Genomic DNA, 21,767 nt, shown 5'->3' with positions numbered 1-21,767 from the left:
CAAGTGCATCTCTGATGCTTACTGACTGACTGTGTGATCTAACTTATCCGAACCTCAATTTTCTCAGTTATAAAATGGGAGGGCTGGTTTTAATGATCTCAAACATCTCTCCCAATTCTGACCTTTTTTTTTGGTTCTTCTAAAAAGTCTCATTGGTGCTACCCTCTCCTCAAGCTCCAGAGACCCAAAGCTACCCAGTCTCCCCTGGCCCACCCAAGTAGGGGAGCAAGGAGCTCCATCACTCACTCTGCCTCCAGAGCCAGCCGGCCTTCACCAGGGTCATCTCTTCAAAGGGACCTTCCAGATTTGGGTCGGGACCTGACAGACAAGGGGAAATAAGGTGCCGCTAGTCCAGGAGTTCTTAACTCTTTTAGGGTCATGGACTCCTTTAGCTGTCTGGTAAAACCTACAGACCCTTTATCAGGTGAATGCTTTTGAATGCAGAGAAAAGACAGAGGATTACAATGGGAACCAATTATATTGAAATACATTTATCCAAATAATTAAAAAAACAAACAAGTTCACAGAGGCCAGGTTAAGACCACCCACTCCTCTTGGATCCCATTCCTAGGCAGAATCTCAATAAGTCTCCTTTTTGTAAGATTCATTTCCCTTTCCAGCCTCAGATTCCAAATTTAGGTCCTGGAATGGGGTGGGAGACTCTCTCTCTCTCTCTCTCTCTCTCTCTCTCTCTCTCTCTCTCTCTCTCTCTCTCTCTCTCTCTCCCCCTCTCCTTCTGTCTTAGAATCAATACTAAGTTTCAGTTCCAAGGCAGAAGAGCAGTAAGTGCTAGGCAATGTGGGGTTAAGTGACTTGCCCAGGGTCACACAGTTAGGAAGTGTCTGAAATCAGATTTGAACCCAGGACCTCCCAATTCCAGGCCTGGCTCTCTATCTACTGTGCTACCCAGCTGTCTTTAAGCATAAAGATATGAAAGGTTAAGACTCAGTATGTAAAGAGACTCACTGGCATAATGAAATCAAAGCAGAATGTTAAGAATAGATTTAAAGCACTTAATACCTATGCAATAGCAATATAAATTTTGCACACTTGGGCAGCCATAAGATGTATCCTAATGAAAAGTAACCTAAGAATCTCATACAACATTAATGAAATGCAAGACCTATCATCTTAAAATATCTATAGAAAGAGGAATATTTCTTTGTCAAAAATAAGGAAAAAAGGGGCAGCTAGGTGGCTCAGTGGACAGAGAGCCAGGTCTGGAAGGACCTGGGTTCAAACCTGGCTTCAGACACTTCCTAGCTATGTGACAAGTCACATAACTCCCATTGCCTAGCCCTTACCACTCTTCTGCCTTGTAACTAATACACAATGTTGATTCTAAGACAGAAAGTAAGAGTTTAAAAAAATGAGGAAGAAGATTGGAAGGAAGAAGACAAACCTTCTTAGAGCTCATTAAGTCAAAAACCCACAGAAAGATTTTTGGAACAAAGTAGATACTACGTTGCTGAGCAATAATAGGGGCTGATAATAGGAACACACCTTTGGACTTGTTGAATATAACTGAAAATTGTTCATCTCCAGATGAAGTCTATGAAATGACTTGGAATCAAAAGGCCCTCAATGGGCAACATCTCTGTGAATTCACTCAACAATGTGTCCACCATCTAACATCTAACAAATGGCTGAGCCAGGAGGATTTGTTTGTAGAAACAGAGCAGTCTATGACGAACATTCAAAACCAGGTCATTGCTTCTAGAAATTACAGAAGGGCTTAAGGAGCTTAGAATTAGTGATCGATGCAAAAAAAAAAAAAAGATTATATAATAAAACAATAGAAACTGGAGAAGATATTAGGCTCCAAAAAATTTAGCACTTAACAAATGCTTAACCTCTTGGTTAGAATTATATTTATCAGGTAGAGTCTGGATGCGGATCGAAGCATACCATTTTCCTTATTTTATTTGCGTGAGTGTTTTTATTTTGGGGTTTTGTTTTTATGTAAGTATTCTTTCACAACATGACCAATATGGAAATGTTTTGCATCATCATACATGTACAACCCAGATCAAATTATTTACCATCTCAGGGAGAGGGAAGGGAAAAGAGGGAGGGGGACAATTTGGATCTCAAGATTTCAGAAAACATATGTTGAAAATTGTTATTATATGTCATTTGAAATAAAAATAAAATATATTTTTAAAAGAATTATATATCAGTAAATCATTATCTTTTATGGAGCAGTGAACAACAAATCACAATGAAAATCCTATTGAATTCAACCAATAAACTATTATAAACTATTGGCCCCCAAAGGACAGTTAGCATAACTGAATTGTCACTCACAATCACTTAGATCATAAAAACTTAAAAATGGCATTTTAAAATAAATTTAATATAAATAAAATTTAAATAAATATTTTATTTTCCCAATGACATGTGATAATAATTTTTAGCATGTTTTCCAAAATTATAATATCCAAATTGTCTCCCTCCCTCTCCTCCCAGAGATGGTAAGCAATCTCATCTTGGTTGTACATGTATGATCATGTAAAACATGCTTCCATACTGGTCTTGTTGTGAGAGAATACTCATAGAAAGCCAAAGCTCCCAAATGAAAACACTCACACAAATAAAATAAAGTGAAAAATAGTATATTTCCATCTACATTCAGACTCCATCAGTTTAAGAACAATCTTTCTAATGGAAGTTGCCAGACCAAATACTCATAATCTCCAGGCTACATGGAATGAGAGGCTCTCCCAACAGAGAGACCTAGCAGAAGAAATAAAAGTATGAGGGGCGAGTCATCCCTGTTGTTCTGTGAGCTACTACGGTTTTAGTGAGGAGGCAACTGGGTGATTCAGTGGACAGAGTGCTGAGTCAGGAAGACTTGAGTTCAAAGAGAGTCTCAAACATTTATTAGCTGTGTGATCCTGGGCAAGTCACTTAACCTCTGTGGTCTCAGTTTCCGCGCCTACCTCTCAGGGTTGTTGTGAGGATCAGATAAGATCATATTTTTAAAGCCAATGGCATGGTGCTTAGCATATAGTAGGTGCTCAATTAATGCTTATTTCCTTTTCCTACTGGAATTATAGAAGGAATGCTTTCAGTGAGCCTATAAAAGATGGGTTTATACACTATTATTCAGTCTTTTCAGTCACATCTGACTCTTCAGGTCCCCATATGGAGTGATTTGCTATTTCCTTCTCCAGATCATTTTACAGAGGAACCGAGGCAAACAGGCTTAAGTGACTTGCCCAGGGTCACATAGCTAGTAAGTGTCTGAGGCTAGATTACATCCTAATGCTTTTATTCAGTTACTATAGCAGTTCAGAGGCTCAATGACTTTGAGCTGGAAGGGGCCTTAGAGGCTATCTAGTCCAACTCCTTCATTTTAGAGTTCAGGAAACTGTAGGTTTCCCAAAAGGTTGTGACCTTGTCTAAAGTTTTGCAGAAGCAGGATTTGAATCTGGGTCCTCTGATTCCAGAACCAGTCCTTCCACCACCGAATCTTATTTATTTCATTCGTATAACAGTTCACAGAACACTAAATATAAAAGAAGAACATGATAACTTCTCTAAGAAGAATTTCTAAATGAATCCCATTGAAAAGGAGAAGATGATGATGATGATGATAATAGCTAGTATTGTATATAGCACTTTAAAGTTTACAAAGCACTTTAAAATATCATCTCATCTGGTCCACACAACAACCCTGGGATGTAAGGGCTATTGATATCCCCCTTTAAAACTGAGGAAACAGAGGGTGAGAGAGATGAAATAACTTGCCCAGGGCCACACAGCTATTAAGTGTCTGAGGCTAGATTTGAATCAAGCCTTCCTGATTCCAGTCCTGTTGCTCTATCTACTGGGCCACCTGGCTATTGGAATAGGTAATAATTTAATCATTGTCATTATTAATTAATAAATAACATTGGATAATCAAATATTATTGGTAATAAGCATCATGAGAACCTATATTGCAATAAACAATTACCAAGAACAGTCGTCTTATTCACTTGTACAGCAATTCACAAAATATTCATTAGAAATAATATGTAAATAAGTCTTGATTGATCACACATGTTAAAACCAGTGGAAATGCGTGTTGGCGATGGGGGGGCGGGGAAGGGGGGTGAAGGGGAAAGTAAAAACAAGAATCATATAACCATGGAAAATTTTTCTAAAAAAAATAAAATATTAAAAAAAAAAGGAAAATAGGAACTTGTTCTCAGGCCACTAAGGTTCCTTCCAACTTTCAAATTCTGTGATTGTTTGACCACGATTGTATGTTAAGGATGGCTGCTTTTGCTTCTCTCCAGAACCATCATTTCACTGGCACTGGGGATCCCCAATATGGAACCTTCTTCACTGACACAGATTGCCAGCTCATCTGTAGTTTGGTCTCAGAGAGTTGGCTGGATCACTGAGAGGTTAAATCACTTGATGATGATGATGATGATGATAATAATAATAATAATAATAATAATAATAACCGACATTTCCATGGTTGGCAAAGTACTTAATATACATTATTCCATTTAACCATCACAATAGTCCCGTCAGACAAGTGTCATCATTGGCCACATATTTGTCCGTGATCCCACAGCTAGCATGTGTCAGAAATGGAAACTGAGGGGGCAGCTGGGTAGCTCAGTGGATTGAGAGCCAGGCCTAGAGATTGGAAGTCCTAAGTTCAAATCTGGCCTCAGACACTTCCCAGCTGTGTAACCCTGGGCAAGTCACTTGACCTCCATTGCCTAGCCCTGACCACTCTTCTGCCTTGGAACCAATACACAGTGTTGATTCTAAGATGGAAGGTAAGGATTTAAAAAAAAAGAAATGAGAATTGAACCCATGGCTTCCCGACTCCACAGTCAGAATTATATATTCATTCCTCCATGCTGCTGGCCAGGTAGGGTCCATCACAGGAATCTTAGGTGGAGTCCAGGGAAATCAGTCAAGACAGAAAGTAGTGAGAAGGTGTTATGGGTCTAGGGCTGGTGGCCAGAGTCCAGAATGCAGAAGCTCAGACAGTCAGAGCAGGAGGAGCTCCGGATTCCCGGACAAAAGCCTCCTGCCCTATTCTACACTGTCTGCCATTATTTCCTTGTTTTCCCCCTTGTTCTGAGGGAGGCATAGTCAGGGTATCATTTCATTGGGTAATTCCAGGTAACCAAAGCTTCAAACCCACCTAGGGTTGCTCATGGAGCAGAAGGAAGAAGCCAGGTGCTTTAGCCCAGAGAGAATCAGGGTATGCCAAGAAAACTAACTGGATAACCTGTAGACATTCAGGGCCACATACAAGATTGGGCTTAGTTAGGTTTCTTTCATTTGCACATTTAATATCATATATTTTTTATTCATTTAATACCACAAGACAGCTGATAGTTTAGATCAGTGGTTTCCAAACTTTTTTGGCCTACCGCCCCCTTTCCAGAAAAAATATTACTTAGCCCCCTGGAAATTAATTTTTTAAAATTTTAATAGCAATTAATAGGAAAGATAAATGCACCTGTGGCCATCACCGCCCCCCCCCCTGGATCGCAGCAGCACCCACCAAGGGGCGGTGGCACCCACTTTGGGAATCACTGGTATAGAAAATAGAACTCTGGGTCTGGAGTCAGGAAGACCCAAGTTTGAATTTGGCCTCAGACACTTCCCATCAATGTGCCGCTAGACAAGTCACTTCACCTCTGCTTGTCTCAGTTTCTTCAACTGTAAAATAGGGATAATAACATTATCTACATCAGAGGGTTGTTGTGAGACTCAAATATTTGTAAAAAACACTTAACTCAGTTCCTGGCCCATGGTAGATGCTTAATAAATACTTATTCCTTCCCTTTCCCTTCTTCCATTCCCCTGGTGCTTATTTTTAGTTCTGTATATCCTCTTCTTCCTTGTAAATAACCTCCAGATAATGTATTCTTAGAATCTAGAAAGGATAGAAACAGAGAAGGGAAAGAGGGAAAAGGATCTAAAATTGGGTGGCAGAAAGAGAAGGAAGCAGGGAAGGAGATGCTGGGTTTGGGGAGGAAGCCAGGGGATTCCTGATCAGGGGAAGAAGGTCTCTGAGCCCCAGGAGCTGGATGGTGCAGAAGGCTTGAGAACTGCAGGAATCATGAAGTATGGAAAGAAGTGAATGAGCAAAGCCCAAGAGAGGCCAAGGAGGAGGTGGTACCTGAGACTGCGAGTCCCAGCCAGCAGGGCTCAGGATAGCATTCTTTGCCATTTCTCTATTGCCAACTAAATACAGTTCAAGCACTTCATCCTAGCAGTCTTGGAAGCCCACTATCTAGCCGCTTCTCACCTTTCTAGCTTCATCTCCTACTCACCCTCTCTAAATAGTTTTCATTTCAGCCAAATTGGACTCCTGGCCATTCCATGAACCTGTTCTTTGCTCTTCTGCCTCTGCACCCTCACTCTTGCTGTTTACTGTTCTTTTATTTTTTTCAGTTCTGACTTTCCATCTTAGAATCAGCACTGCATATTGGTTCTAAGGCAGAAGAGTGGTAAAGTCTAGATCAGGGGTCAGCAACCTTTTGGCCGCGAGAGCCATAAACGCCACATTTTTTAAAATGTAATTTCATGAGAGCCGTATAGTGCTCACAGTGCCACTCCTATAACAGCACCTGAAAAAAAAAATTGACTTTATGGCTCCTGCAGAAAGAGCCATACGTTGCTGACCCCTGGTCTAGGCTATGGGGGTTAAGTGACTTGCCAGGATCACACAGCTAGGAAGTATCTGAGGCCAGATTTGAACCCAGGACCTCATTCCACTGAGTCCCCTAGCTTCCCCCTACTCTTGCTCTTCTTTATGCTATCCTTTAAGTCCCTGAGGAAATGCTTCTCCTCCAGGAAGACCTCCATGACTCTCCTATTTGGAAATGATGCCCTAAGTAAGTACTTTGTAACATAACATAACATAACATAACATAACATAACATAACATAACATAACATAACATAACATAATATAATAAATATGTGGTTGCTGTTGAGTTGTGTCTGATTCTGGTGATGGAGAAGCACACAATATGGTATTTCTACAGAGGAAGAAACTGAGGCTCTGGTTAAATGGCTTGTCTGAAGTCCCAGAGCCAGTGAATGGAAATGGGCAGCTTCTAAGTCTGCCCTTCTGATCAATCAATCGATGCCCAGCATCTTTCCAGTAAGCTGAGCCGCCGCAAGCAAGCATTTAAGTAGGCGCTATCAAGCTGAATTGCTGAAATGAATTGAATTTTTGTCTTCCTTGTTTCCAGCCAGCTCTGAGGCTGGGGGTGGGGAAGGGTGCCTCAGGACAGCCATGTTAACCTGGTTTTTCCTCTGATGAATGCTTCAAATGGTGGAGCCCCGTCTCCCCAGGAAGCCTGGGAGATCCTTGAGGGCAGGGTCCGAGGCTCCTCCTTTTTCTCCTCCTGCCTCCCCCACAGCAGACTGAATCACGGACAAGGGACTTATTATATAACTTTGTGGACCTCACTTTCTGAGATACATGTGACAGGGTCACTTGGAAGAGGGAGAGAATGGGAGGACTGTGACAATAACGAAAAGTAGATACCACATCAGACCATTCCTGCCCCTTCCCCAGTCCTGAAGGGTGGCCTGGATCCAGCCCCAGCTTCTAAACTCCTTTAGGTAGCTGAGGAAGAACCCCGGAAAGGGATTTCAGTGTCCTCTCCCCCAAGACCTTCCAGATGGGGAGGATGATCAGGGGGAGGAACAAGGAAGGAAACAAGCATTTATTAAGTGCCTACTATGTGCCAGGCACTGTGCTTAACAAATATCATCGCATTTGACCCTTCTAACAATCGTGGGAGGTAGGGGCTACTATAATCCTTATTTTACAGTTGGGGAAACCAAGGCACACAAAGTTAAGTGATTTGCCCAGGGCCACACAGCTAGTAAATGAAGGCTGAATATGGATTTGGGTGTTCCTGACTCTAGGTCTAGAGCTCTGCCCATGGCACCACCTAACATGTGACAATAAAGCCAACATGTGAAAGCTTTTTATTAAACTCCTGGTTATATTCATGGAGCTGTGGGAGAAATATATACATGTGTCTGATGCAACAACCATGGCAGGTGGGCAATTATCTTCATGTGGGCAGCTAGATAGCATAGTGGATAGAGGACCAGGCCTTGAGTCAGAAAGGCTTGAGTTCAAACCCAACATCGTACAATGACTAGCTGAGTGACCCTGGGTAACTTCACCTCTTTGCCTCAGTGCCCTCACCTGTAAAATGAGCTGGAGAAGGAAATGGTAAAGCACCCCAGCATCTCTGCCAAGAAAACTCCAAATGAGGTCATGAAGAAACAGACTCAACTGAAAATAACTGAAAAACAAAATTTTCCTTATGCATAGATTTGATCACATCACTTCTCCACTCAAAATCCTTTCCTTACTCCATCTCTATCACCTATTAGAACAGCCAAGCCCTCTTGCCTGGCAGTCAAGTCCCTCTATAAGCTAGTATACCCTACTGTTCTAGGCTTATTTCTATTCCTCCCTCTCAATAATCCAGATAAAATAGAGTAATTCCAAAAAACCTCAAAGAAACATGGAGCATTTCTGCCTACATTCCTTTGTTACTGCTGTTCCCTGGACTTGCAATGGCTTTCCACTCTTTTTTCATGGATTTAATTCTTATTCCTCCATTAATTTATTTTAAAAACACTTATCGATTCTAAGAAGGGCAGTAAGGCTAGACAATTGTGGTTGTGACCTACCCAGAGTTACACAGCTTAGAATGTCTCTGAGGTCAAACTTAAACCCAGGTCCTCCCAATTTCAGACCTAGCATTCTATACATTCTATCTGCCTCCCTACTTATCCTTTAAAGACCAATGCCAGTGCTGCCTCCTCCAGGAAGTCTTCCTGATTCTCCCCAATCAATAATTTCCTCCCTGGGGAATTAATATAGCCTTCTGTTTATACCTTTCTAATGAACTAATCACATAATGTTATGTATTATATAGTTCTCTGTGCTAATAGTCTAATTCTTAGCTCAGTGTTATCTCCTTTAAAATGGGGTTTTGCAGAGCAGGTTCTGACTCAATTTTTGTTGAACTTAAATAGAAATCAGGGACTCAACTTTTCTGGGTGACCTGGATCCCTCTGGTGAGTCTTTGGGCCCCTCTCAAAATATCATTTGTAAATGAATAAAACAAAATGCATAAGAATTACAAAGGAAACCAATTATATAGAAATACAAGTATTAAAATCATACATGGGGGCAGCTAGGTGGCTCAATGGATTGAGAGCAAGGCCTAGAGACAGGAGATCCTAACCTCATATATCTGGCCTCAGATATTCCCTAGCTGGGTGCAAGTCACTTAAGCACCCATTGCCTACCCCTTACCTCTCTTCTGCTTTGGAACCAATGCACAATATTGATTCTAATATGGAAAATAAGGATTTAAAAAAATTATGGGTTCCAAGTTCAGAACTCTTATAAAGAAGTTGCCTACAGTATGCAAAGATTTAGTGACTATTCTTAGGTCCCATAATTATGGGACCATAGAGATGGAAATTGAGCCCAGATTTTCCTGACTATAAGCAAAGCCTCATATAGGTAACATTTTTGTTGTGGTTGTTGTTCAGTCTCTCTCTCTTTTTTTTCCCAGTCGTGTCTGACTCTTCATGATCCCATTTGGGATTTTCTTGGCAAAGATGCTAGAGTGGTTTGCCATTTCCTTTTCCAAAACATAACATTGAGATGCCCCAATATATTTACTAGAAAATCAGTCATCATTAAGGAGCCTATCTAATGTTTTACGTTGCTACCACAGGTTGGTGCCAGATAATGGCCCAAACCTTCATCTTCTTATAGTTCTGTCCTTCCTATTTTAGAGAATGGTTTAAAGAGAGAAAATGAATTGTACGTAGAATGACTATGGGAATATTTGCAGCGACAGGCTGGTCCCCTTGAGAACAAGAGTCACACATCCTTCCTCTATTAATCAGGGGGATTTCAATCTGGGGTCTATAAACACATATTTTAAAGAAGCCCTTCCCTAGAATCCAGAAATGGTTTTCCATCTGCATTGAGGGAAGCTCCCCCATTCTGAAGGTGGGTATACATATGTCAGAGCATATGGATAATCTGGATAAACCAGCCCCTGGACTATTAAGGCTGCACAAACAAAATCCCAGTCTCACACCCATTTAAAAAACCTAGAATAACAAATAAAAGGGACTGCCAGAGCTGGGGCACCTAATACAACTCCCCTCCCCCCCAGAACAGATGGTTTCTCCACAAAGATTTCCTGACAGAAGCTCATCCAAACTTTATTTGGGGATCTCTGGAGATGGGGGCGGGGAGCTCACTTCCTTGCAAGGTAGCCATTTCCACTATAGGGTCAGCTTTGTTAGAATCCCAGCAATTCAGAGATAAAAGGGGGCTTGGAGGGCACCCAGTCTAACCTGTACTCCCTACGATAGTACAACAAGGTCAATAAATGGAGAAAATGAGCTTTCAAGCATCCAAGGAGGAAATTTAAGTTCTCAGATTTGGACCTGTTTCGGTTCTGTTTGCTACCCCCATCCCCTCTCTCATTGAGGCCATTTTCAGCTGCCCTCCCACCCCATGTGTATATATGCATTTTTAAAGAAATAGAGACAGCAAGTGCTTCCTCCCTTTGGGTCCTTCTCTGTATAGTGAGGAGAGAGAAGGATGATCTTGACTCTGGGGGCTAAGGACTCACTACACAATTATCCTCCTTCACTAGTAAAGAATTCATCCTTTTGGGTGGTCCAAATGCTTTTTTATCTTTCAAACATGTGATCCTCCCCACGTCCCACACTTCCATGTATCCTGATAGGAAAGCAAGGGGGCACAAGAACCAATTCCCCCAAAAGATCAAGAAGGATGAGTATATGATGCTGAAGAGGTGGCTGGGGGAATCCTGGAATCTCTCCCCTCCCTGGATTCAGGAAAAGGAGTAGGGAAGGCATTAAGAGCTGGGCAAAAAGACAGACATCAGTATGGACCTGGGTTTGGGGCAGAAAAGGGATGAAATGCAGGAAACAGCCCTCAGAAAAACCATCCCAATTCCAGGGGTCGGGGTGGAGTGAAATTTTAAGTACGGAAAGGACCTGCTCATGAGGCAACATTGGAGGAAGGGGTTGGGGGAAGGAACCAGGATCATCTGTAAAATGAAGGGAGTTGGCCTGGATGGTCATTTCTAGGTCTAAATCCTATGATCCTACCATCTGTAAGGAAACATCATTCCCAGAGCTATTCCAGTCTCCGGCGCTGGGTCTAGGGTGGAGGCATTATGGAGGGGGCAGAACTGGGCCAGCATGGTGTTTTAACTGACCCAGAGGCAAAGGGGCCAGGGAAAAAAAAGGTTTTTGATTCTTCCCCCTTTGGAGAATCATGGAACGTCAGAACTAGAACAATATTAGAACACAATGCGGGATGTTTCAAGACATATCATTCATTCTAATCCCTCATTCTACAGAGGAGAAAGCCCCAAGTCAAGTAACTTATCTAGTCACACGGGGAAATAGAGGTAGAGAAGGAACCTGAACCCAAGCCTCCCTCAAGCAGAAGACGTGGCTTGTCTTGAAAAACAATTGCCATCCAGTTAGAGGCACCAATTCCTGGCTCTACCAGACCCTTGAGGGTGGCGGTGGGGAAAGAGAGGCCGGGAAAAAGGTTTTTTTTTTGGTGGGGGGATGAGGGATGACCCTATTATAGTGAAATCCAGGCGGTCACTCAGGGAAACCTCGAGTAGGTTCCCTGCGTAGTGAGGAGGCTTGTAAAAGGAGCCTTAAAAGATCACTTCCTCCCTTTTTGGGGGTTGGGGGCGGCGATTAAGACTCAAAGAGGGAAAAAGACCTGTCCAAAGTCACACAGAAAGTCCGTAACTGAGCTGAGACCAGGAAGGACCAAGGTCTCTCGGACCCTAATTTAGGGCATTTTCCTCTGAGGAGATGGGAGAAAGGTTGGTCCTTTGCTGGACGGAGGTTGAATTCAGCCCAAACTTGATCTCACCTGTCCTTACCCACCCGGGCAGGCAGGTAGAGCCCCACTCCCGCTACACGGCAGCCTCCCCATTTCCCCTCCCGCCGCTAACTCGGCAAACTCCCCACCTGTTGGCAGTTCTGTTTCTGCTGTTGCTGTTGCTGTTGCTTTTGCTGCAGCTGCTGCTACCTCCGCGGCTGCTATCCGATGCTAACTAGAGCAACTACTGCGCCTGCGCCCCGAGTGCCAGGACAACTCTCCGGCCTCCCCGCCTCCGGAGCTTCTCTCCCTCGGGGCGAGCCTTACCCTGGGTCCCGCCTCTATGGAAATACTCACCTTCCCTGGGAGGGGGGACGCGCAGCCTTCTGGGCCATGTAGTCCATATCCCTAGAGAGAGCCGAGCTCACTGCGCTGGCCAATACCGCAGCTCTCAGGGGGTTGCCCACTGCTTCAGACCCCTTTTCCATGCAACTTTCCTAACTTTTTAAACTTTTAAATTGTATTTACCATTTAGAGCGATGAGTGATAGGCTTATTTTTAGGCTCTCCCCTCCCCCCACCCTTTCCCCAAAGTAACAACACATTTACAAAGAATTTGCAAAAGAAACCAGTTTCACAGTAACTACCTGAGGGAACCCGAGGAAGTCCCATTCCGGGCATCAGTTTCCTTATCTGAAAAATGAGGGGTCTTTGGACTAAAAGGTTTTTAGGGTTCCTCAGAGCCTCAATTTCCTAATAGTTTCAAAGTCCCAGCTCTGACATTTTTTGTTCTGGGGGACCATCAAGCCCTAATATTTTATGCTCCCACAAATTCCTCCTACTACCTCCACATTCTGTGCAGGACCCTTCAGGGGCCAGCTCAAGCTCCCACCTCCTCTCAGGGATTCCCTCCTGCCTACCTCAACCCAAATTATGCTCCCAGGGCACTTCTAATCCGTGCTAAACAATTCGGCAAAATCACAGACTTTTGAAGCCACAAAATGGTAGAAATATAAATTCTCATAGACTATTAGAAGAAACTCACAGAACCCTGGAGCTGGATGACAATTGTTAAAACACAGACCAAGAGCTTTAGAACTTGGACGGGAAAACAAAGGATGTCAGAGCTGGAAGAGATTTTAAGAGACCTTAGTCCAGTGCCTTCATTTTCTAGAGGTCCACCAGGCCCAAGGAGGCCAAGGAGCCCTCCCCTGAAGTAAGTGCTGTCTACCTAACCTTAAGGTGAATGCCTAGAGGGCCAGACCTGGGTCTCTTTTTCCCATCAGAATTCCTACATCTAGTTAAGCACACAGGATGGATATAACTGTCCTGATGTTTCTGTCACACTCTGGGCCCAGATACAGCCTGGCTACATCCTTCTCGCCAAATGGCAGAGTCTCAGAATTGAAGGGGACATCAGAGGGCATTTAGTCCAACTCATATCTGAACAAGAATCCCTTCTGAGTAGACCCCACTACCACCTCCACTGAGGGAACTCACTGTTTTCCAAGGCTAGCCCTTTGGGCTAGCTCTAAATTGTTAAGTTTTCCCCAACATCCTTTCATCTTCCTCCCTTTCCAGATCTCTAACTCCTTACCCTTGCTACGGAGAGAGCCTCAGTCTCCAGCATGTCAGAGGACCATGTCAGTCAGAAAGGCCTTTGGTTAGAGTCTATTTCCAGTTTCATCTGAGCTCCTTAGGCAGCCAAGTGCAGGGATTAGGAGGTCAGAACCAGTGCAAGGCAGAGTGAGTGAGAGAGGGGGAAGTGGGGACAGAAGGAGGGAGGGAGGGAGACAGAACTGGAAATTCACCCTTAGCTAAGCTGTGAGCCATCTCAGAATCACAATCCTGTTAGCAATTCCAGAGCTCATCTCCCTGCATCCACCTCCTCCCAGGATTCACTGCTCAGAGACTGTCCCATTCTTACTGAAAACAGGAGGGATGAAGACAGCAAACTCCTATAATATTTTATAGGGAAAGGGATTTAGAACATAAAACATCGAATAAGAGAGGTGGATGTCATCTTAGATTGTAGAATACAAAACTTCAGCTGCAAAGGACCTCAGAACACAGAATGTCAGTTAGAAGAGATCTTAGAACATAAAATGCCAGAGTTAGTTGGAAGATACCTCAGATCAAAGAATATTAGAAGTGGAAAGACCTTCAAGTTTATCTAATCTGATATCTTTTTAGAGATTAAATAGAATAAGGGGATTCAAAGAAGAGAAGCAAGTTTAATGGCAGGACCATGGTTCAAATTCAGACATCCTAAAGTTGTATTCAGGGCTCTTTTCCCTCTATCCTGTCTCCCACTCATATTAGCAAATTGGAATCCCAATAGTTAGCTAGCTACATTTCCCCTTAGTATTCTAAGGTTACTTATTAGGGGTTAAGGTTCTTTGCCTGCTGTCTGCTCAAGCCTCTATTCTGTTATCTATAATATCAATCACCAGTTAGTGCAGGAGTCTTTTGAGGGCCAGATATGGCTCTTTCTGCAGGAGCCATAAAGGCAATTTTTTTTCAGGCTCTGTTACAGGAGCGGCACTGTGAGCTCTGTACGGCTCTCACGAAATTACATTTTAAAAAATGTGGTGTTTATGGCTCTCACAGGCAAAAAGGTTGCCAGCCAAAAAGGTTGCCAGACCCTTGAGTTAGTGATTAGCCAATTGGCAGCAATTAGCTTTTTAAATAAAAGAATATTTCCTGATAAGGAATTTCAAGAATAGGAGTTTAACCCCCCCCCCCTCCATATTCTCAATGCCCCAGGGCACACTCTGTCCCACTCCCTAATACAATCAGTGCTTGGGGAGAATGGGCTCAATCTTAAATGTTTGTTACAAAGAATTTGTCCCTCCAACTTAATTTGCAAATACAGCAGAGCTACTGAATGAGTTGTTTCCTTCCTGCATCAGGACAGGACATTGTGGGGTCAGTGTTTTGTTGGGAATGGATCAGGCAAGCCACTTGTCAAGGCTGTGTTGGTGCTCACTTGGTTTGTAGGGAAAAAAACCCCTCTGCTATGTATTCTAATTCCTGGATCTCTGACAGCTCACTCTTCTGAACTTTTTAAGTTTACAGGGTCATAGCCATCTCCAAAACTCTTCCACCAACGTGCAGGAAAAAATAAACAGGGGGAAGCTGGGTAACTGAGTGGATTGAGAGCCAGACCTAGAGATGGGAGGTCCTAGGTTCAAATCTGGTCTCAGACACTTCCCAGCTGTGTGACCCTGGGCAAGTCACTTGACCCCCATTGCCTAGCCCTTACCACTCTTCTGCCTTGGAACCAATACCCAGTATTGATTCCAAGATGGAAGGTAAGGGTTTAAAAAAAAATATGTATATATATATATATATGTATATATATGTGTGTATATATATATATATATATATATATATATATATATATTTAAAAAAATAAACACAATAGACTGAAAACAGGGGTCATGTGCTCCTGGATTCATGGCAGTTCCAGGTGAGAGGCTATTCACTTCCAGGAAAACAAAGATAAATGTACCCTACTTCTGGCTCAGCAGACAACCAAAGAGGCCCAATGTCACATTGAAGTAAATAGGCAGGAAACAGTCATAGAATACCTGTGCCTGGGTAGAAGCTAGCTCGCCAAACATCTATGCGGCCCCCCTGAGATGTTCCTAGGACTGAGCTCTCATTAGCTAGCCTTGTATTACACATACATGAAATAAGATGATGAGATTCAAATCTTGGTTCTGTCACTTACTATGAGACCATAGGTAATTCAAGAAATATTTATTAAGAGCCTATTACTGGGACAGCTAGGTGGTACAATGGAGAGAGCACTGGGCCTAGAGTCAGGAAGGTCTAGGTTCAAATCTGGCCTTAGATACTAACTCTGTGATCCTGGAAAAGTCACTTAACCCCATTTGCCTATTTTTAAAAAGCCCTATTACTAGGTGCTAGGTGCTCACTGTGTTATACTGTGGCAATATAAAGACAAATTATGAAGAGTTTACCTTAAGAAGAATACATTCTAACAAAGGAGAAAACATATCCTCATGGAATTATGTACATTTTTACTCAATAGAAATATGTGATCATTTGGTGTGTGCGGGTATAGCTAGGTAGTACAGTGGATAGAGCACAGGATCTGAACTCATCTTCCTGAGTTCAAATCCAGCCTTAGAGACTTATTTCCTATGTGACCCTGGATAAGTCATTTAACCCAGTTTGCCTCAATTTCCTCATCTGTCAAGTGAATTGGAGAAGGAAATGGTAAATCCCTCCAGTATCTTTGCCAAGAAAATCCCAAATGAGGTCATAAAGAATTGGATACAACTGAAATGACTGAATGACAACAACAAAATTTGGTGGGGAAAGAGGCATTAGCAGTTTTGGGTAGGGGAAAACTAGGGAAAAATTTCATGGAAGGAAGTGGTATTTAAGCTAAGCTTTGAAGAAAACAAAAGATTTTAAGAGGCAGAGGTGAGAAGAGGGAACATTTTAGGAATGGGAGAAATAGCATATACATAAATAGTTAAATGCCAAAAACATACAAAGTGATTTCGGAGAGGAGCCCACAGATCCCAATGTGATGGGCAGTTTTCTAGACTAGAGGTTCCAGCAGGTATAGTAGAAGGATAAGATAGAATGGGATGGGAAACAGAAGGAATAGGGCTAGAATGGATGGAAATGAGGTAGTAGAAAATGGAAACCAGGGAAGGGAGTTTTTGCTAGGTCACCTAGCATGTTTGGAGTAGAGATGTGACAATAGATGGACATTCTATTCAAAACAGGGTTGTTGTTGATTTGATTATGAATTCCTGAGTAAGTAAAGTGCTTTTTAGCATGAAAGACAAGATCTTGTGAGTCCCTGGTCCTGTGAGACAGGTGTGGAAGTACAGACAGCTAGGCCTAGAATACGGAAGACCTGAGTTCAAATCCATCCTCAAACTTAGTTGTTATGTGAGGCTATGGATAAGTCACTTTACTTGACCTGCTTCCTCAACTGTAAAATAATAGCACTTGATTTCCAGGGTTGTTGTGAGGATCAGATGAGATAATAATTGTAAATCCCTTATCACAGTGCCTGGCATATAGTAGGCACTTAACAAAGGCTTGTTCCCCTCCCCTTCCTGGGCAGGCTGGTTAAAAGGGATAAGGTATATTTATGGTACTATCCCAGGGCAGCTGAACTGCCAGTCTCATTCTGTTCCTCAGTAGATCATCTCCTCAAGGTTGAGAGTGAGAGCCCTGGAGAGTCTGTAGTCTTGGGCTGGTTGGGCAGGACATTAGACCTCCTCTAGCCCTTTTTCACCTGTAAGATGAAGAGTTGACTTTAAGGTACCTTCCAGTTTTTTAAGTATATGACCCTATGATAACTATTAAATTCTGTTAGAAACTCAAAGATCCCAGCTTTGGGGACAAGAATATACTATATGACAAAAACTGCTGGGAGAATTGAAAAACAATATGGGAGAAATTAGGCTTAGATGAACATCTTATACCCTAGACCAGTGATGGGCAAACTACGGCCCGCAGGCCAGATGGGGGGAGCCTGAAATGTTCTATCTGGCCCAGGGACGTTATTCCTAATCTGACAAATACAATGAATAGGATACAATGCAATGAAACTTTGAAAGAGTTGCCTTAGAAACAGACTGACAGATGAGCATTTCCTTTCCTTTGGCCCCCTCTTTAAAAAGTTTGCCCATCACTGCCCTATACCAAGATTAACTCAGAGTGGGTAAATGACTTAAATATGAAGAGGGAAATCATAAACAAATTAGATGAACATAGAATAGTATATCTGTCAGATCTATGGGAAAGGATGGAATTTAAGACCAAGCAGGAGAAAGAGAACACTACAAAATGTAAAATGAATAATTTTGATTATATTAAATTAAAAAGTTTCTATACAAACAAAACCAATGCAACTAAAATTAGAAGGGAAACAAAAAATTGGGAAAAAAATTTATAAAACAAAAACCTCTGACAAAGGTCTCATTTCTTAAATTTATAAGGAGCTAAGTCAATTGTACAAAAAATCAAGTCATTCCCAATTGACAAGTTATTAAGGGACACGAATAGGCAGTTTTCAGATAAAGAAATCAAAACTATCAATAAACGCATGAAAAAGTGTTCTAAATCTCCCATAGAGAAATGCAAATCAAAATAATGCTGAGGTATCATGTCATACCTAGCAGATTGGCCAACATGACAGAAAAGGAAAATAATAAATCTTGGAGGGGATATGGTAAAATTGGGACACTAATGCATTGCTGGTGGAATTGTGAATTAATCCAACCATTCTGGAAAGCAATGTGGTATTATACACAAAGGGCTTTAAAAGAATGCATACCCTTTGATCCAGTAATACCACTGCTGGGTTTATACCCCAAAGAGATAATAAGGAAAAATATTGGTACAAAAATATTCATAGTTGCATTTTTTGTGGTGGCAAAAAATTGGAAAATGAGGGGGTGTCCCTCGATTGGGGAATGGCTGAACAAATTGTGGTATATGATGGTGATGGAATACAATTGTGCTGTAAGGATTGATGATCTGGAGGCTTTCCATATGAACTGAGAGAACCTCAGTGAACTAATGCAGAGTGAAATGGGCATAACCAGAAGAACATTATACACAGAAGATAAAACACTGTGGAAAAATCCAATGTAATAGACTTTGCTACTAATAGCAATGCAACAAACCAGGACACCCCTGAAGGACTTATGTAAAAGAATGCTACCCACAGTAATAGAACTATGGGAATAGAAATGCAAAAGCAAAACATATGACATCACTTATCATATGTATATAGGGGTATATGATTTGGGGTTTAGACTTTTAAAAAATCATTCTATAACAAAAATGAATAATATGGAAATAGGTATCAAGTGATAACATTTGTACAACGCAGTGGAATTGCTTATTGGTTCTAGGAGGTGATAAGGAAAGAAGGGAGGGAAAGAAAATGAATCATGTAAACATGGGACATATTTAAAATAAATAAATTTAAGGAATAAAATTCTATTAGAAGATAATTAAGTGTTGAATCATACCCTAAGTGTAATCAGAGGGTAGCAAGGTTGTACTGTGGTTGGAAAATTGTCCTGGAATCAGAAAGACATTTTCCTGAGTTCAAATCTAGCCTAGGACCCTGGGCAAATGAGTCAACCCTGTTTGCTTTAATTTCCTCATCTGTAAAATGAGCTGGAGGTAGACCATTCCAGTATCTTTGCCAAGAAAACCTCAAATGGGGTCATGAAGAGTTAATCATAACTGAATAACATCAGAGTGCTATGGAGATCAGAGATGTGAAAGAGATCAGGAAAGACATCCTGAAGGAGGTAGAGCCAGGGCACTGAACTCCTAGCAACAGGAATTCATTCATTCATTCAACAAACAACATTTATGTTGAGGGTCTGTGCAGCAATGCCTCTGGAGTCATCATGCTGGGAACCAGAATCCCCAGGGGGTAGGAGTAAGAGAAAAAACGGATTAGGAAGAAAAGAACAGATAAATCCTGGTCCCTCCAATTGGGACAGAGCTCAGCTCTCCCTTTCTCAGAGGTTGCAGAAGAAAAATAAAAAGAGAACTGTCTGCCCTCTCGTGGGCATTAGAGCATTACACATCCCTTCCTTGTTCCTAGCTGCAAATTTTGGCCTCCTGTCCACTCAGACACATCTTGAAGGGCTAGGGAGGTGGTACAAAGTGGGAGAGAAAGCATTCTTTAGGGGATGACGTGAGGAACTCTAGCCTGTCCTTTCCTCATCCCACCCCACCCCAGATAAAAAAATACTGACCCTCCTCCCACTAGTTCTCACAACTTTGAGAAAGTCAGCAGAGAAACGTAGACTCTCGAAGTTGACAGTATTTCACAAGCTGTCAAATTTGAACCTGAACAGAGATCTTCTCTGATTCTTGTCCTCTCTGATTTTCAAATGTCCCTATGTGACCAACCAGTCTTTGTTGGTGGACCTGAATTAAAGGGGAACCCTCGACCTCTCCAGGAAGCAAAGAAAGAAATATTTATTGAGCACCTACACCCGTGCCAGGCACTGCACTCAATCCTTTATAAATATGATCTCATTTAATCCTCATAAAACACATGATAGGTAGGTGCTATTATTATCCCCATTTTACAGTGGAAGAAATGGGGGCAAACAGGTTAAATGAATTGCCTAGGGTCACACAACCAAGAAGTGTCTGAGGCTGATTTGAATTCAAGTCTTCTTGACTCTAAGCTAGCATTTCCAGGACTTCACTACCCCACTGTCTCTTTTGGGGAGTCCATGCCACTTTGGGAGAGTGCTAATTGGTAAGTTGTTCCTTAAATCATAAACCTAAATATGATTCTTGGCAGTTTCCAACCATTGTTCCTAATTCTGGCCAATGGGCAAAACAAAATGATTCAAAGTCCTCTTTCACATGATAACTATTCAACCCCCCATAAGTCCTTTCTTTTCCAGGCTAAACACCCCCAGCTCATCCAGTTTACCCTTATGTATGTATTGAGGCTGTCCCCTCATGTGTCTCCTGGGAATGTTGTTGTGTGGCTTGAAGGAGAGCAGGATAGACTCTTTAAGTCCTTCTCCCTCTACCCTTGTCCAAAGGAGGCTTTAATTCCTGCCAGGAGGGGAAGGAGGAGATTGGGCCAAAAGCTTGGCTACTCTCCTCTCCTCAGAGAGAGAGAGAGTACTAGGCTAGGCTTATACCTGTCCACTTCCTTAAATAATATTAGCCTAAGGGATGTGGTTTTAAATTAAGGTTAAATTTGAAATTACAATCCATTAATGGGGAAGCAGGATCCCAAGTTTATATTAAAGGCTGGACTCTATTCCCACCAAATACTAGTTCCACAATAAATACATGTAGCAATTAACAAAAAAACCCCATTTATCCAAGTTGATGTTAAAAGAGAAATCAGAGGAGGAATACATAGGAAAATATATACTACACAACAGAGAGTGAGGGAGCTCCCCCAAAAGGAAGCAAGATAACTCAGCTCAACCAAAAGACAGAATTCAATGTCACTCAAAGGGAGAAGTTCCCCAGAGTCTCTGGTATAGTAAGATGGGAATAGGGACATGATAAAGATTGTCAATTCCTCCCATGTTGGGTTCTTCCTAGATTCTTATTTTCCTTTCATCAACCTGGTTGCGTTGTCCATCTTTTCTCTTGAAGCTGGGAGCCAAGTTGGGAGAGACTGAAGAGGCTTGAAGAGGCAGATTTTCTCCTCTTTCTTGCTCTTATCAACCCTATCCTTCCCCTTATACTGGTATATGGACTTGATGTCCACTAATAAGAAGAAATCCCAACACCAATGGGCTTTGGAATATGGGTTACACATAGATTACAATAATCTGGAGGTCCCTCATGATCCTGAAAGCTCTACTCCCTGGGAGATGTGTAATTAGAATTTTGTACCCCAGAAATCTGTTTCCCAGAAGCCCACTTTATTCCTCAGATTATGTCCTTACATTTTGGAGATAAAGTTTCTGTAACTCCACCCTCTCTTTCTCTTCTCCTGCTAATTGCAATCAGGAAAACTTCTTTTTATTCAGGTTTTTTCTATTTCCTCTACTTCAAGTGATTATTAATAAATATTATAAAATATAATACTTGGAGTTATTGGATATTAATTTTAATCTTACAGAGACCATCTACCAAGCTGACATTGAACCATTAGTGACCACTTTTTGGGTCCAGGCAGTTCTGAATCTACCTACCTGTACTATTATTGTCTAGCATGTATTTTGCTCACCAAAACAGAATGAAATACATCATCAAATACCGTGGTCCTCTGTGATTGTTGCTTCCTTCTCCAAATATTTACTAACCAGCCTTTTAATAATACATTTTAGAATTTTTCCAGGA

General features: G+C 41.9%; 1 protein-coding gene across 1 annotated transcript in view; it reads right to left on the bottom strand.

The window, feature by feature from the left end:
* PLEKHB1 (pleckstrin homology domain containing B1) overlaps nt 1-21,767 on the bottom strand; it is a 66,899-nt gene that overhangs the window by 21,827 nt on the left and 23,305 nt on the right. The window contains exons 2-3 of the mRNA XM_044668914.1: nt 11,979-12,144; nt 247-318 (exon numbers count right to left, since the gene is read on the bottom strand). Coding sequence (XP_044524849.1) covers nt 247-318; nt 11,979-12,144 — 238 coding nt within the window. The remainder of the gene's footprint in view (nt 1-246; nt 319-11,978; nt 12,145-21,767) is intronic.

The sequence above is a fragment of the Gracilinanus agilis genome, chromosome 3 (genome assembly GCF_016433145.1).
Source record: "Gracilinanus agilis isolate LMUSP501 chromosome 3, AgileGrace, whole genome shotgun sequence".
In the NCBI taxonomy this organism is placed as follows: Eukaryota; Metazoa; Chordata; class Mammalia; order Didelphimorphia; family Didelphidae; genus Gracilinanus; species Gracilinanus agilis.
Note: the sequence above shows the minus strand (reverse complement) of the source record. Positions and strands in the feature narration are given on the sequence as shown.